Genomic DNA, 16,734 nt, shown 5'->3' with positions numbered 1-16,734 from the left:
GTGTAATTGAACTGACAAAGGGAATTTGAGTCTTTAGAATCCAAAGTTTTTATAAATTTCTGTGTTTTACTGTGGAAAATTCTAGACTTTATTATAGATTTACTCTTCAATTATAAGTGGTAGATAATCTATCTTTTATTTAGTTGCTCTACAAGGCTTGAACTTTAGACAACATATCCACCAGACAATGGAGAAAAGCAATGAACCACCAGATTGTTGATCTTGATTCTTGAAAACTAATGTAGTCAGAGCTTGAATAGGAAAGAGATGGAAGTAAGTGAGAAAATGTTTGCCTGTTTCAAAAGGAAGAAAACATTTGTATGTTTCAGAAGGTTTATTCCTGCAGTCTGTTTAGTTCCAATAGTACATCATCAAGTGACTACTTTTAAAACATCAGTAGAGAGCTATTTCTCATGTTGTGCCTCTTTCCAGAAAAACAAAATTTAAGTAGATTTGGACTTAGTGGTCAAAGAGGGAAAAAAAAAAACTTTTTTTCTGACAGTAATTCTTCAACACCGTGTTTGTCCTTCCTGTAAATTCTGCTGTTTCTAACCAATCAGTGTTTCATGACCAATATATTCCTTTCCGAAAAATTAAGCCAGAGAAATGTATGAAACAAGAATGTAATTGCATAGCACCAGCACACAAGTTCTTCCTAGTTGATCAGTTGAGCCTGTTTATTTTTTTATAACTCATCACCATCTTCTGAGCTAAAGCTACTTCTTCTACTGCTCTCTTTCGAAACGGCAGGAGAAGTGGCAGAGAGCAGAGGATCTGTTCCAAACGGAGATACTGTGTCATCCAGCAGCATGTTCTCCAATCTTTGTTCCTCTTTCAAAGCTGCACTAAATGATAAATCTGTGAAGTGTGACAAAGGATCGGAGAAGGCCATAGCTTGATCACAGAGTTCGGGGCTTGTCCCCTGAGACAGAACCAATTGTTGGCAATAGTCTCCTGAACTCTGCTCTAGATGGGTCTGTTGTTTGGTGATGTGAGCACCTAAATCAACTGTGACAAGTGAAGCCAGGGTTGGCAGACCATGAGCACGAGCCTGTATTTCTAGTTCCTGCAATATCAAACAAGAATAGTTAAATAATGACTTTGATAGTAAACTCAACTCTAGATAGTAAGTCAGAAATAGATCTAACAAGCACTCAACATGAAGAGTAGTACAAATTAGAAATATTCTTTGCAAATAACAGAGTGTGGTATGTTTCTAATGCCTGAAAAATAATCTTGAGGAAAACACTCTGATTTCTTAAAAATTCCTCCCCCATTTTTTCGTTAAAAGAATACATGACATATAATGGTCTCACAGTGGCTCAGACTACAAGACAACTATTTGGAGATAGTGGAAATCTTTCAGTCATTCTTCCTGATTAATTTCTCAATATAAGACCATTTTATGGAAACAAGTATTTTACCTGGCAATAAGCTTGTTCACATATTAAAGAAAAAATCTTGAGAGTTATGAAAACCTATATTTTGAGTATTTGTGTCACATAAGAAGATGAGGAGTGACTTAATATAAACTAGCACAATATGCCTTAAGGCTACAAAATCCGTGGCAGTGTTACTAAACAAATAAAAGAGAGAGAGGAAAATTTAATGTCCAATATTATCCAAAGAAACAAAGATCCTATTTACTATTATTTTTTGACTGGGATAATATTTGTATGTTTATAAAATTGGTTCTATTTTATGCATTTTGCAATTAGTTATTGTCATTCCTTATATATTTTCAAAGCCAGCTTGATCCTAGATTTCTAATCAAAACCTAATTGAATCTAATTCGTGAACTTCTAAAAGGCAATAAAAATTATCCTTGAGAAGGAAAAAAACAATTGTTAGTAAGAAAAAAAAAACAAACAAGACCAGTGAATAGAACTGATGATGGGTAAGTCATATGTAAGGTACATGGTTCAGGGCAACGTTCTTATGAAAACCTGAATGCGGAGTAGAAGGCGCCTGTTAGCCTGCTCTAATTTCTTCTGTCTGTGTTCTAATTCTTGAGCTCTCTGTTGTTCTTTTTGTAGCCACTTGATGTACTCCACTGATGCTTTTAGAATGGTTCCTTTGTTCCAGCGCATATCACTGTAGAATGGAGAGATAACCTTTTCACAATTGTGCATGTCAGCAGAATTCATAAGAACTTACAAAATCTTTTACATTAATATGAAATAATGATTTACATGACTATTATTCACTCTTAGATATTATTGCTTCTGAATAGAAATTTTAATAGAATAGTTAAGAAGCCCTTATATAGTAAAATTAATCCCAGAATGAAAATAAGTGTCAAAAGAAAGTAATAAAGTGACTTTTTGTGGGAGAGCTAAATGCAATATCATGATTCTACCATTACAGTTTTTATATTTTTAGTGAAAATTGCTTTTATTATTAACTCTGAGATTAAAATCTATGTGCAGTATTTCTGCATTAATGAACTAGGAAATGTACATTACTGAAGACTTAAGCCTAAATTTTTTAAGATCATTTCATATGTACCAATCTTTTAACCTACTTTCTATAAGGTTGCTTTTATGCTTCTAGGGAAAAAAAATAAGGTCCCATGTCTGTCGTGAATGGTGATCCTGAGTAATTGTGAAACAAATCATTTTGGCAACTTTATGCAATAAAGCAAAACTTTCTAGATTCATAAGGCAAATTTTCCCACACAAAGCATCAACACATTTTTTTATAAAAAGCTATATATCTATTTTAAGTAAGTTTATGATAAGTAAATACAATTAAATATTGCTGATAATCTTCAGGCAATAGCATAGAAAAATATTTTATTAAAACATTTTTAAACAAGAAAAATGACAAATCCAGAATTATAGAACTGGCTACTTATTTTAATGTCTAGAAACATATATCAATCAATTTAATACTACCTGACAATTGGTAATATGTATGGAGAATAAGGCCAAGCTAATTGCTAAAAGTTAATCAGAACAGTTGAAAAATCTAGGTGAATTTTCAACTTAAAATAATGAGATTTGTTTTGATACAACAGAAAGTAAGCTTGTAGGGAACTTTTTAAAAGACATTACACTGCATGTGATTTTAGTTTATGTGATCTACTTGAAATATATGCAACTTAATATGTATATTACTAAGTACTCAGAAGTAGAAAAATATAGTTTGAAAAATCTGACTGGTATATGCCTCATAATTTTGTTTCATTTCTTCTCATGGAAAGAAAAAATTAGAAGGACAGAAGGAATATGATGAAAACAATATCCTAGTCAGCTTTGAAATTTAAGGTACTGTTTATTTAGGTCTAAAATAAATACTCGAAGTTTTGATAGAAAACACCCAATGGGGACTTCCTTGGTGGTCCAGAGGATAAGCAGTCACCTTCCAATGATACGGGTTCAATCTCTGGTCAAGAAACTAAGATCCCACATTCTGTGGGGCAACTAAGTTCCACACAGCACAACAGAGACCTGATACAGCCAAATCAATAAGTGTGATCAGTTGCTTCTGTCGTGTTCGAATCTTTGCAACCCGATGAACTGTGGCCTGTCTGTCCATGGGATTCTCCAGGCAAGAATATTGGAGTGGGTTGCCACGCACTCCTCCAGGGGATTTTCCCAACCCAGATATCAAACCCACATTTCTTGTGTCTCCTTCTTTGCAGGTGTATTCTTTACCACTGAGCCACTGAGAACACCCAAATCAATCAATCAATATTTTTTTAAAAAGGAAAACACCCAAAGGGTTTTCCTACAATATCTATTTGTTGTCATTTCACTAAATTTTTAAAAGTTCACTCTATTTTAAAGCCACTTTAATGTATGAGATTTCATCCTAAAATATTTTGTTTACCAAATATATTAAGGAGATATATTAATTATATCTCCCAAGATAATTTCAAGCAGTTAGGCATTAAAAACATTATATATGACAGTATACTATAAACACTAACACATACAAAGGCTTGCCTAAGGAGTGAATGTTCATAGTGGCTTATCATTTTCTACAAAATAATTTAGTTTGAAGAACTTAAATCTTTAGGGAAGTTAAAACCTTGAATGTCTGTAGGGCTAAAGCAGGTATTAGACATATGTAAGTTAGAATAGGAATGCCGCCAGGCAAAACTTTGGAAATGTACGATCTGTTGTCACCTTAGGAGTATACATCCACTTAAAAGTATTACAAAAGAGAAAAGAAAGCAAACATCATGAGAGGTCTGATTCTTCTTCCTTTGATCAACATTTTATAACTTCTGATTTAGAAAGTCTTGTTAGGTCTCATTTATTACTTCAACTGCCATTCTTACACGAAAGCAGAAGAAAGTTTTGAGTGTAGAAGATAAAAAAAATCAGTTTAGTAGAAAAAAAAAAAAACCCCTTAGGTTTATATCTTAAAAAGTAGAAAAAGTAGTAAAACAAAAAGTAGAAAACGTAGTTTAAAAAAAAAAGTAGAAAAAATAATAATTTGATAGCACAATGCATGTTCTGCTAGCATTTTTATATTTACAAATATGATTTTTGTAAATATGATTAATAAAAAGCACATATGAAGTAGATCACTACCACACATATGTAGAAATGTTTCACCTTCTTATTTTTTCGTTCTGTTTGTATTTTTCACTAATGGTTAAGATATTATCATTCTCTGGTAGTGTGTTTTTCATTTCATTTTCTCAACATATTTATCTCAACTATAACTGTTTACTATTTGTTTTCCCTCTGACCATACTATTTTGATCCAGCAAAGAAGAAAGAAGTACAAATTTCTGAAAGTTTTTGATACACAAAAATGGCAACTTCATAGAATTCAAAACTCCTTCAGGTATTAGGTTTCATTTCCTAAACCAAGTGAAAGTGAAAGTCACTCTGCTGCTGCTGTTGCTAAGTCGCTTCAGTCGTGTCCAACTCTGTGCGACCCCATAGACGGCAGCCCACCAGGCTCCCCCATCCCTGGGATTCTCCAGGCAAGAACACTGGAGTGGGTTGCCATTTCCTTCTCCAATGCATGAAAGTGAAAAGTGAAAGGGAAGTCGCTTTAGTCATGTCTGACTCTGTGCGACCTCATAGACGGAAGCCCACCAGGCTCCTCCATCTGTGGGATTTTCCAGGCAAGAGTACTGGAGTGGGATGCCATTGCCTTCTCCAGAAAGTCACTCAGTCATGTCCAACTCTTTGCGACTCCATGGACTACAGAGTCCATGGAATTCTCCAGGCTAGAATACTGGAGTGGGTAGCCTTTCCCTTCTCCAGGAGATCTTCCCAACCCAGGGATCAAACCGAGGTCTCCCCCATTGCAGGCAGATTCTTTACCAGCTGAGCCACAAGGGAAGCCTTTCCTAGACCAAATCCTAAGTTTATTGCAGTCATGAGCTGGAAAGACATTCAGAGCCTTTTTAGAACTGCTGGCAAGTTAGAAGAGGGAAACGGGGCCCAAAACGGCAGTCCAAAATAGTGGTCAAAAACAGTTATGGGAGAACATACTGACACTCCTTTCCCTGATTCGATCCCAAGGTCACGCTTCATTTGCATAATGTCCTCTTCTTACCCCCTTCCCTGACTGGTATCTGGTTCATGCCTCATTGGCATGAAGCACAACCAATCAAGCCCCCAGAACTACCAAAGAGAAAGTAACAAAAGATATAAAGAGGGAAACTGAGCCAGGTCTAGACCACTGCTACAGGGGCTGGTCTACTCTCACGTCTGGAGAGTGTACAACAAGACAAGAAGCGAAGAACTGACCCAATAGAAACAAAGCTTCAGAGTTCTTTCTGCTTGCCCAAACACATGTGTTTAGAAGTTGGGCCCTAGGTCTCCTCTCTCTATTTAACACTGTTTTTGCAAATTTGTGGCTTTCCCACTCTTTCAAATGCATCTGCTGTAAGAAATGTGTTTTCTATTGTGACCTAGTGCATTCTTTATACATAAAACTGCAACAAAGTTTTCATGAGGTATTACTATCCTCCTAATATGTATAATTGGAGAAGGAAATGGCAACCCACTCCAGTACTCTTGCCTAGAAAATATGTATAATATATAATACTTTTATATTTCCAGTGCCTACATATGATACAATATAATAGAATTAAAACAATTACTAATTCTCCTTTCTGAAATCTACAAAGAAGAGAAAACCACTTAAGAAGGCTTACAATGAAGCTTCCTCAACTATGGTCCCTTTCAGATGTGATTATGGATAAACTGATTTTCCTTATTCTATCAGCCCAAAGCCTGCTTTTGTCAATAAAGTTTCATCAGGTGCAGTCACCCTCTTTCATATACATAATGTCTATGTCTGCTTTCATGCTACAATGGCAGAGTTGAATAATCGTCTGATTTTATGCTCACAAAGCTTGAAATAATTACTATCAGACTCTTTAAAGGAAAAGTTTGCCATCCTTTGGTCTTGACAATGAAAATTTTGCCATTCCTGTTCTTGACAATGAATTAGAGCCAGAGAGGAGCCATTTTATAGCCATAGCTATTCAATAAAAGTATAGAGTAATAATTACCCCTCACATAAGTTTTATCATTTTTGAGGTTATACATATTATTTTATTTTATTTTTATAAAACTCCATCCATAATTGGTGCTTTATAGGCATGGTGATATGGAAAGATGTTCAGTCAGGCTTCATAGTTTAATCTGACAGTCTTATTGTTTGTTTTCTGCATATAACCTGGCCCAGGCACTGTGGGTTAGCTCTATCAGTTACAAGAGAAGCTCTCTTAACTTACTTTTATCTGATCACTTTCAGGATTAATTAATGATCTCCATTCCCTTTGTGATGGTCACTGACTGTTGTCAGAACAAAGTAGATAATAGAGGCCACTAGGCTACCTTCTGAGACACCCAGGTACTTCTATTATCCTTCTGGTGACAGTGCTTACTGACAGAGTGTTAAATGAATGCCCACTGTACTTATTATTGTGACAGTATAATTAAATTATATATGGTAACTAATAAAATATGAGTACAAAATTAAAAAAAGCATTTATAAAAACAGCTCTTCTTTTTAAGGAAAAGTATATCAAAAGCCTCAGAAAAAATAAATTAAAATGTCAGTAAGACAGTTTGCTAAAAATATGCTGTTACAAATTAGGTGTAATTTGCTGTTACAAATTAGGGTGTAATCATTTAAAAAATCCATCTATACTTAGGTTTTTGTTTTATCTATAAGAAATTAAAATAGACTATACATATTTGTGCAGTTTATGTAAGACAGAAAATTGAAACACATATTCAAACAACAAAGTCTTGACCTTATATCAAATGTTTGGCCAATAAATGCACATTTATGTTTTAAGTGTTTCAAGTTTTATCTGGAAAATGGGTGTTCTGTTCTACTAATAGAAAGAGTTGCATGCTGAGAGACTTCAAAAGATTTGAAAAGTTAGTGGTAGATCCTAGCCAAGATTAAGCTCTTCAGACTCCCCATGCAGTGTTCTTTCTGCCATTCTACTCAAGAAGCCTTCATTATCTACTATGCCCATAAGAATAAATACATGGCATTTCCTCCATTACAAATGATTGAATCGTCCAAGTGAATTAACACATTTTCATTTAGGGAAAGAATACTTTCACTTTTCACAAAAACCACTGTATCAAACCTCATCATTTCTGAATAATGGATAATGCCAGTGTTTGGAGAGTCCAGTTCTGTCTGACCAAAACATTTTTTTAAAGTCCTTATTAATGCTACAATGTTTTCATGGTTTTAGAGAAACATGGTAAATTGACATTTTGATTAATCAACTATTTCTTGAAATTTACAACCCCAAACATCTAGTTCAACTGACTTTGCGACTATATGGCATCAAAACCTAGCTGAAAATTTAATTACAATAACAAATTATTGACTAATATCAATAAGCATGTTTATACAATTCTTATTTTTTGCTTGTATATTTTTTGCTTGAATTTTGGAACCTCTGAGAATTCAACATTCCAATTTTCATGTATACATAAATCTTAAATTGGAAGAATTGCTATAACTATAAATTGAGGATTCCAGTTGATATCATGAAAGTATGTTACTATCACTAAATCTGTAAATATTGGTGCCATACAGAAAGATTTGTTATGTACTAAGAAGAAATAATTTACTTATTTTCTAAAGCTCAATAGGATAAGTGTTAGTAACAATTTTGATGTCTGATGTTCAGTAATTATCAGCCTTGAATAGATATTTTAAAATGACACCAGTAGCAGCCTTGTCTTCACCATAAGCTGCTTACTTTACTCAGCATTGGTTCACACCTCCACCCCTTCCCTCCCACCTGTTTTGTGTAGTACTGAAACCATAACATTATTAAGAAATGATTATTGAACTCACGGATCATTAGACTTTGGAATAAGTGTGCCAAGCTCCTTGATTCGGTAGTTAATATTATATCTTCTTCTTCTTTCAACTATTAAAAAAAGAAATATTATTGATTATTCTCATTAAAACACAATTCACTTTTGGTCAACTGTAAACCTCCTTAATAATCTTTGAAAAACAATGAGCAAAAAATTTCCATTTAGTCACAAGTGTACTTCTCAACAATAAAATAAAAATTCAAATATATTTTATTCTAAAAGTAAAAAATAACAATATTAGAATTGTGATTCTATGGTTCACAATGATTTTAAATCATTTTGGAACATTTTCTCTCAAAAATAACATTTTTATCATTCTTTGAAATGCTATATTTACTCATACTGATATACGTATATATATATCAGGGTGGGTATATATATGTGTGTGTATGTATATATACATACACACATATGTGTGTATGTATATATACACTTTTTCTTCTCATATAGTCCACTGAAAAGCTAACACAAAGCTTGGCTCATGGTAGCTTTGTGTGCCCAAATAGACTGATCTCTTTGAGGGCAGGGACCATTTCTTACTTCATTCTATATACCCAGAGGGCTTGGCATATAAGAAGTGTTAAATAAATGTATGTTGATTAGACCATAAATATACTTTTCTAATTTAACGATTTCCAATAATACATGGAACAGTGATTCTTAAGCTTTGGCATGCATCAGATACATTGGAAGGACTTTCAAATAAATAAAAATAAATTTGTACTCTGCACCTAGAAATTCTGATTTTAGTAGGATTAAGTTGGGACCCAAAAATCTGCATTTCTAACAAATTCCCAGGTGTTGCTGATGCTTCTTGTTGAGGGCCCACACTTTGAGAATGACTGATATAGGTTTTTATTCAGAAATTATTATTCAGAAATAATTCAGAAATTATTATTTCTGTTTATATTCCCATGCATCCATTGCCTATGACAATGGATATGCATCTAATAAATGTTCAATAAATGTCAAGTGTACAAATAAGCATAGCTTTCTATATTGACCCTTACCTAAAACCAGTCTTATAGAGCACAGAATAGTCGCATAATCTACTCTATACTTGCAGGATCAGGAATCAAGATTTACATATAATCCTTTTTCAGTAGGTAACATTTTTAAAGCTTTTCAGGGAAATGAAAGAAGTAAAAAGTCACAAAAAAGAAAAAAACCGTATGTCGAAACATTAAACAATACATGTTTGAAAAATACAAACTGCTGCTGGGAACAAAGAAAGTCCTAAAAAAATCAATTGTCTTGGTAAATCTACTCTATGAAGCAATTAATCATGAATGAACTTGACCTTCTGGAATAATACACTGGGATTCCTCTGAAATTAGGATATAATTTAGGATATATAATTGATTCTTGGGAGAGATTATTTTCCTTCTTTGCCAGTTTTGTTTTCTCTGTGCAAGTAATTGAAAAAACTGACACCATATAAAAAACTGAAAAGAAAATAAACAAAGGCAAAGCTGATAGAAATACATTTATATTTTATAGTGAGAATTTATTAATAATTCTATGTTCACACATACTCTCATATTATAAAACAGACTCAAATATAAGATGAAGATCAGCTATGACGGATGTTCACATTTTTATCTCAAAATAGGAGACTGGTGTAGTCCTATAATGTTTTATCAAAATCTATTATTTAAATGTACCTTATGTAAAATATCAGAAATTCCTACACTAACCTTATAAGATTGTGCTCATAAAATTTTAATGGTTAATTATAATGAGAAGTTTGTTTTCCCACTGTTTTCATATCCAGTACTAGTTGTTTGTAAAGGAGTCAAGCTTTAAGAAATTACTAAATCACTTCATGTTATATGTGATTTCACTCTTTACAAAGTTTTTGATATATTCATTCATTCCTGTCCTTAGAAACAGGCAACAGATGCTTCTTTCCCAGACTGCATACTTGAGGGCCCTCTTTGCTTTCTCTTACCACATCCCTCCTCACTGAGCAAGGCAGCCACAGGGCAAAGGGATCTCCCTTCTAAACTACACTCCAGGTAATTTACACCAGGAATATTCTCCCAAATGCCCTGAGCCTGTGCCGGCTATGTCCGAGGTTCATCCTCCTGAAGGAAGATCATGACACCAAGGTGCTCACCCCAGGCCCAAGATGCAGACAAGGGTCAATTGTTTGCAGATAGGTATGGAACTTGAATATACAAGATGAGGGGTTCATAGTCATGTTTGAGGTCATATGCACCATAGCATGTAATAGGGCATAGAAAGAGAAGTGAAAGGGGCACTGAGTAAGGGCTCACATTGCCCCACCATGACTTCCCACTCGAAATTCCATCAAGTGGAGTTCCATTAGTGGCCCAGTCTGTTAGTGGTGCAGTACTTATACAAAATTCTGAGGATCTGAGAACTCATATTTCAAACCTGGCCTTCCTATCTTTAGGAAGAATAGAACATAATTTAGTATTTCTAGCTTGAGTTATAGCTTTTAAGTATTTAGACATCTGTTAAGTGGGACCTTATTTGTCCTCTAGCCATGATCCTCTCAAATGTTAGGGTATATTTAGATTCATACTTAAAATGTGATATTAATTTTTGGTAACATTGATAGCTGCAAAAAGTAAGATCACCAAGTAATCCAGATTAGTAGAAAATACTTCTATACTTCAATAATGTGCATGTGTGAGCTCAGTCACTCTGTGTCTGACTCTTTGCAACCCTATGGACTGCAGTCTGCCAGGCTCCTCTGCCCATGATATTTTCCAGGCAAGAATACTGGAGTAGGGTGCCATCTCCTCCTCCAGGGGAATTTCCCAACCCAGGGATTGAAACCATGTCTTCTGTGCCTCCTATAGTGAGGGTGGATTCTTTACCATTGAGACATCTATAATGATCATACCAGGCACCTATCATACTTAACACTAAATGGCCTGTTATTTAAAGTGCAAACATAGAGGAGAGAAGTAAGGAGAAAGGAAGGTAATAGCGGCCTTAAAACTGAGAGAGAAGGCTTTAGTTCCTTGATGTGTTACTTCTTTCTGTAAACAACTAGTTCTGTCTTTCAGGTTCTTGTCTCACAAAATTCACCAGTGCTTGTCTGCTCTGCCACTATGTGATGAAAAGCAAATCATTTCCCTTTCCACAACTACTCTAAGGACTGTCATAACCATAGGTTGGTCTTCTCCTCCTTCATATAGTCAGCCTACCCTCTCATGAAAATGGGTGCTTTATGAACAGATAGATGCAGGTTTCACAGTTACAGTTCAGTTCAGTTCAGTCGCTCAGTCATGTCCAACTCTTTGAGACACCATGGACTGCAGCACGCCAGGCCTCCCTGTCCATTGCCAAATCCCTGAGTTTACTCAAACTCATGTCCCCTGAGTTTGTGATGCCATCCAACCATCTCGTTCTGTCCTCCCCTTCTCCTCCTGCCTTCAATCTTTCCCAGCATCAAAGTCTTTTCTAATGAGTTAGTTCTTCACATCAGGTGGCCAAAGTATTGGAGTTTCAACTTAGCATCAGTCCTTCCCATGATTACTCAGGACTAATTTCCATTAGGATGGACTGGTTAAATCTCCTTGCAATCCAAAAGACTCTCAAGAGTTCAAAAGCATCAATTCTTTGGCACTCAGCTTTCTTTATAGTTCAACTCTCACATCCATACATAACTACTGGAAAAACCATAGCTTTGACTAGACAAACCTTTGTTGGTAAAGTAATGTCTCTGCTTTTTAATATGCTGTCTCAGTTCAGTTCAGTTCAGTTGCTCAGTCATGTCCGACTCTTTGCGACCCCATGAATCGCAGCACGCCAGGCCTCCCTGTCCATCACCAACTCCCAGAGTTCACTCAGACTCGCGTCCATCGAGTCAGTGATGCTATCCAGCCATCTCATCCTCGGTTGTCCCCTTTTCCTCCTGCCCCCAATCCCTCCCAGCATCAAAGTCTTTTCCAATGAGTCAACTCTTTGCATGAAGTGGCCAAAGTACTGGAGTTTCAGCTTTAGCATCATTCTTTCCAAAGAAATCCCAGGGTTGGTCTCCTTCAGAATGGACTGGTTGGATCTCCTTGCAGTCCAAGGGACTCTCCAGAATCTTCTCCAACACCACAGTTCAAAAGCATCAATTCTTCGGTGCTCAGCCTTCTTCACAGTCCAAATCTCACATCCATACATGACTACTGGAAAAACCATAGCCTTGACTAGACAGAACTTAGTTGGCAAAGTAATGTCTCTGCTTTTGAATATGCTATCTAGGTTGGTCATAACTTTTCTTCCAAGGAGTAAGTGTCTTTTAATTTCATGACTGCAATCACCATCTGCAGTGATTTTTGGAGCCCCCGAAAATAAAGTCTGACACTGTTTCCACTGTTTCCCTATCTATTTCCCATGAAGTGATGGGACCAGATGCCATGATCTTCATTTTCTGAATGTTGAACTTTAAGCCAAATTCTTCACTCTCCTCTTTTACTTTCATCAAGAGGCTTTTTAGTTCCTCTTCACTTTCTGCCATAAGGGTGGTGTCATCAGCATATCTGAGGTTATTGATATTCCTGCCGGCAATCTTGTTTCCAGCTTGTGTTTCTTCCAGTCCAGCGTTTCTCATGATGTACTCTGCATAGAAATTAAATAAGCAGGGTGACAATATACAGCCTTGAAATACTCCTTTTCCTATTTGGAACCAGCCTGTTGTTCCATGTCCAGTTCTAACTGTTGCTTCCTGGCCTGCATACAAATTTCTCAAGAGGCAGGTCAGGTGGTCTGGTATTCCCATCTCTTTAAGAATTTTCCACAGTTTACTGTGATCTGCAGTCAAAGGCTTTGGCATAGTCAATAAAGCAGAAATAGATGTTTTTCTGGAACTCTCTTGCTTTTTCCATGATCCAGCTGTCTACGTTGGTCAAAACTTTTACTCCAAGGAGTAAGTATCTTTTAATTTCATGACTGCAGTCACCATCTGCAGTGATTTTGGAGCCCCCCAAACTAAAGCCACTATTTCCATCGTTTCCCCCATCTATTTGCCATGAAGTGATGGGATAGGATACCAAGATCTTCGTTTTCTGAATGTTGAGATTTAAGCCAACTTTTTCACTCTCCTCTTTCACTTTCATCAAGAGGTTTTTTACTTCTTCTTCACTTTCTGCCATAAGGGTGGTGTCATCTGCATATCTGAGGTTATGATATTTCTCCCGGCAATCTTGATTCGAGTTTATGTTTCATCCAGCCCAGCATTTCTCATGTTGTATTCTGCATATAAGTTAAATAAGCAGGGTGACACTATATAGCCTTGATGTACTCCTTTTCCTATTTGGAACCAGTCTGTTGTTCCATGTCCAGTTCTAATTGTTGCTTCCTGAACTGCATACAGATCTCTCAGGAGACAGGTCAGGTGGTCTGGTATTCCCATCTCTAAGAATTTTCCAGTTTGTTGTGGTCCACACAGTCAAAGGCTTTGGCATAGTCAATAAAGCAGAAGTAGATGTTTTTCTGAAACTCTCTTGTTTTTTTGATGATCCAACGGATGTTGGCAATTTGATCTCTGGTTCCTCTGCCTTTTCTAAATCCAGCTTCAGCATCTGCAAGTTCATGGTTCAGGTACTGTTGAAGCCTAGCTTGGAGAATTTTGAGAATTACTTCGCTAGCATGTGAGATGAGTGCTATTGTGTGATAGTTTCAGCATTCTTTGACATTACCTTTCTTTGGGATTGGAATGAAAACTGATCTTTTCCAGTGCTGTTAGTTTTCTAAATTTGCTGGTACATGTAGCATCAATTTCAGCTAACGACATGTAAAGAAATTCCTGGTTTTAGAGCTTTAAAGATTTTATTTATTTTCATTGCAATCTTTTCTCATTTTTTTAGCTGGTTCTCAGAACAAAAATGCTTCACACTCAACTAGTCAAGCTGACTTAAGATAGTTAAGCACTATTTTAAGAGACATGAAAAAGCACTTTAAAGCTCACCCTGCCCCTAAACAACTTCCCTTGAATGCATTTACTCATCTCATGTGATCATTACTGAAGGCAAATGGACTTCAGGAAGGCATCAGAGCCCCGGCCTCCACATTTTTTGTGACAGTAGTAGAATTCAGCAGTGCAACATAAGTAGTATTTTAAAATAACTTATCATTAGGAAAGGAGGAATAGATTGACACAGAAAGATAAGAACCTGGTGTTACATTTCTAGCTATTTAAATGATGTACATTTTCTTTTTTTAATTAATTAATTAATTTTAATTGGAGGCTAATTACTTTACAATATTGTAGTGGTTTTTGCCATACATTGACATGAATCAGCCATGGGTGTACATGTGTTCCCCATCCTGAACCCCTCTCCTACCTCCCTCCCCATCCCATCCCTCAGGGTCATCCCAGTGCACCAGCCCTGAGCACCTTGTCTCATGCATCAAATCTGGACTAGCAATCTATTTCATGTATAATAATATACATGTTTCAATGCTATTCTCTCAAATCATCCCACCCTTGCCTTCTCCCAGAGTACAAAAGTCTGTTCTTTACATCTGTGTCTCTTTTGCTGTCTCACATATAGGGTCATCATTACCATCTTTCTAAATTCCATATGTGTGCATTAATAAACTGTACTGGTGTTTTTCTTTCTGACTTACTTCACTCTGTATAATAGGCTCCAGTTTCATCCACCTCATTAGTACTGATTCAAATGTAATCTTTTTAATAGCTGAGTAATATTCCATTGTGTATATGTACCACTGCTTTCTTATCCATTAGTCTGCCAATGAGTATCTAGGTTGCTTCCATGTCCTAGCTATTGTAAATGAACATTGGGGTACACGTGTCTCTTTCATTTCTGGTTTCCTTGGTGTATATGTACTGCAGCTGGATTGCTGAGTTGTATGGCAGTTCTATTTCCAGTTTTTTAAGGAATCTCCACACTATTCTCCATAGTGGCTGTACTACTTTGCATTCCTATCAACAGTGTAAGAGAGTTACTTTTATCTGCACCCTCTTCAGCATTTATTGTTTGTAGATTTTTTGATAGCAGCCATTCTGACTGGCATGAGATGGTACCTCACTGTGATTTTGATTTGCATTTCTCTGATAATGAGTGATGTTGAGCATCTTTTCATGTGTTTGTTAGCTATCTGTATGTCTTCTTTGGAGAAATGTCTGTTTAGTTCTTTGGCCCATTTTTTGATTGTGTCATTTATTTTTCTGGAATTGAACTGCATAAGCTGCTTGTATATTTTTGAGATTAATTCTTTGTCAGTTGCTTAGCTTGCTACTTTCTCCCATTCTGAAGGGTGTCTTTTCACCTTGTGGAAAAGCTTTTAAGTTCAATTAGGTCCCATTTGTTTATTTTTGCTTTTATTTCCATTACTCTGGGAGGTGGGTCATAGAGGATCCTGCTGTGATTTATGTCAGAGAGTGTTTTAGCTGTTTTCCTCTAGGAATTTTAGAGTTTCTGGTCTTACATTTAGATCTTTAATCCATTTTGAGTTTATTTTTGTGTATGGTGTTAGAAAGTGTTCTAGTTTCATTCTTTTACAAGCAGTTGACCAGTTTTCCCAGCACTGCTTGTTAAAGAGATTATCTTTTCTCCATTGTATATTCTTGACTACTTTGTCAAAAATAAGGTGTCCAAAGGTGTGTGGATTTATCTCTGGGCTTTCTGTTTTGTTCCATTGATCTATATTTCTGTCTTTGTGCCAGTACCATACTGTCTTGATGACTGTAGCTTTGTAATATAGTCTGAAGTCAAGAAGATTGATTCCTCCAGTTCCATTCTTCTTTCTCAAGATTGCTTTGGCTATACAAGTTTTTTTATATTTCCATACAAATTGTGAAATTATTTGTTCTAGCTCTGTGAAAAATACTGCTGGTAGCTTGATAGGGATTGCATTGAATCTATAGATTGCTTTGGGTAATATACTCATTTTCACTATACTGATTCTTCTGATCCATTAACATGGTATATTTATCCTTCTATTTGTATCATCTTTGATTTCTTTCATCAGTGTTTTATAGTTTTCTATATATAGGTCTTTTGTTTCTTTAGATAGATTTATTCCTAAGTATTTTATTCTTTTCACTGCAATAGTGAATGGAATTGTTTCCTTAATTTCTTTTTCTGTTTTCTGATTGTTAGTATATAGGAATGCAAGGGATTTCTGTGTGTTAATTTTATATCCTGTGACTTTACTATATTCATTGATTAGCTCTAGCAATTTTCTGGTGGTGTCTTTAGGGTTTTCTGTGTAGAGGATCATGTCATCTGCAAACAGTGAGAGTTTTACTTCTTTTTTTCCAGTCTGGATTCATTTTATTTCTTTTTCTTCTCTGATTGCTATGGCTAAAACTTCCAAAACTATGCTGAATAGTAGTGGTGAGAGTGGGCACCCTTGTCTTGTTCCTGACCTTAGGGGAAATGCTTTCAATTTTTCACCA

At 35.7% G+C, this 16,734-nt stretch overlaps 1 protein-coding gene across 3 annotated transcripts in view; it reads right to left on the bottom strand.

The window, feature by feature from the left end:
• Positions 1 to 319: 319 nt before the first annotated feature.
• TFEC (transcription factor EC) overlaps positions 320 to 16,734 on the bottom strand; it is a 107,403-nt gene continuing 90,988 nt past the window's right edge. For all 3 annotated transcript variants that reach the window (XM_040260141.1, XM_040260143.1, XM_040260144.1), the window contains 3 exons: positions 8,314 to 8,389; positions 1,947 to 2,094; positions 320 to 1,066 (listed from right to left, as the gene is read on the bottom strand). In XM_040260141.1, coding sequence (XP_040116075.1) covers positions 686 to 1,066; positions 1,947 to 2,094; positions 8,314 to 8,389 — 605 coding nt within the window. In that variant the 3' untranslated portion in view covers positions 320 to 685. The remainder of the gene's footprint in view (positions 1,067 to 1,946; positions 2,095 to 8,313; positions 8,390 to 16,734) is intronic.

The sequence above is a fragment of the Oryx dammah genome, unplaced genomic scaffold (genome assembly GCF_014754425.2).
Source record: "Oryx dammah isolate SB20612 unplaced genomic scaffold, SCBI_Odam_1.1 HiC_scaffold_18, whole genome shotgun sequence".
In the NCBI taxonomy this organism is placed as follows: domain Eukaryota; kingdom Metazoa; phylum Chordata; class Mammalia; order Artiodactyla; family Bovidae; genus Oryx; species Oryx dammah.
The sequence above is the reverse complement of the archived record's forward strand: the minus strand, read 5'-3'. Positions and strand labels throughout refer to the sequence as shown.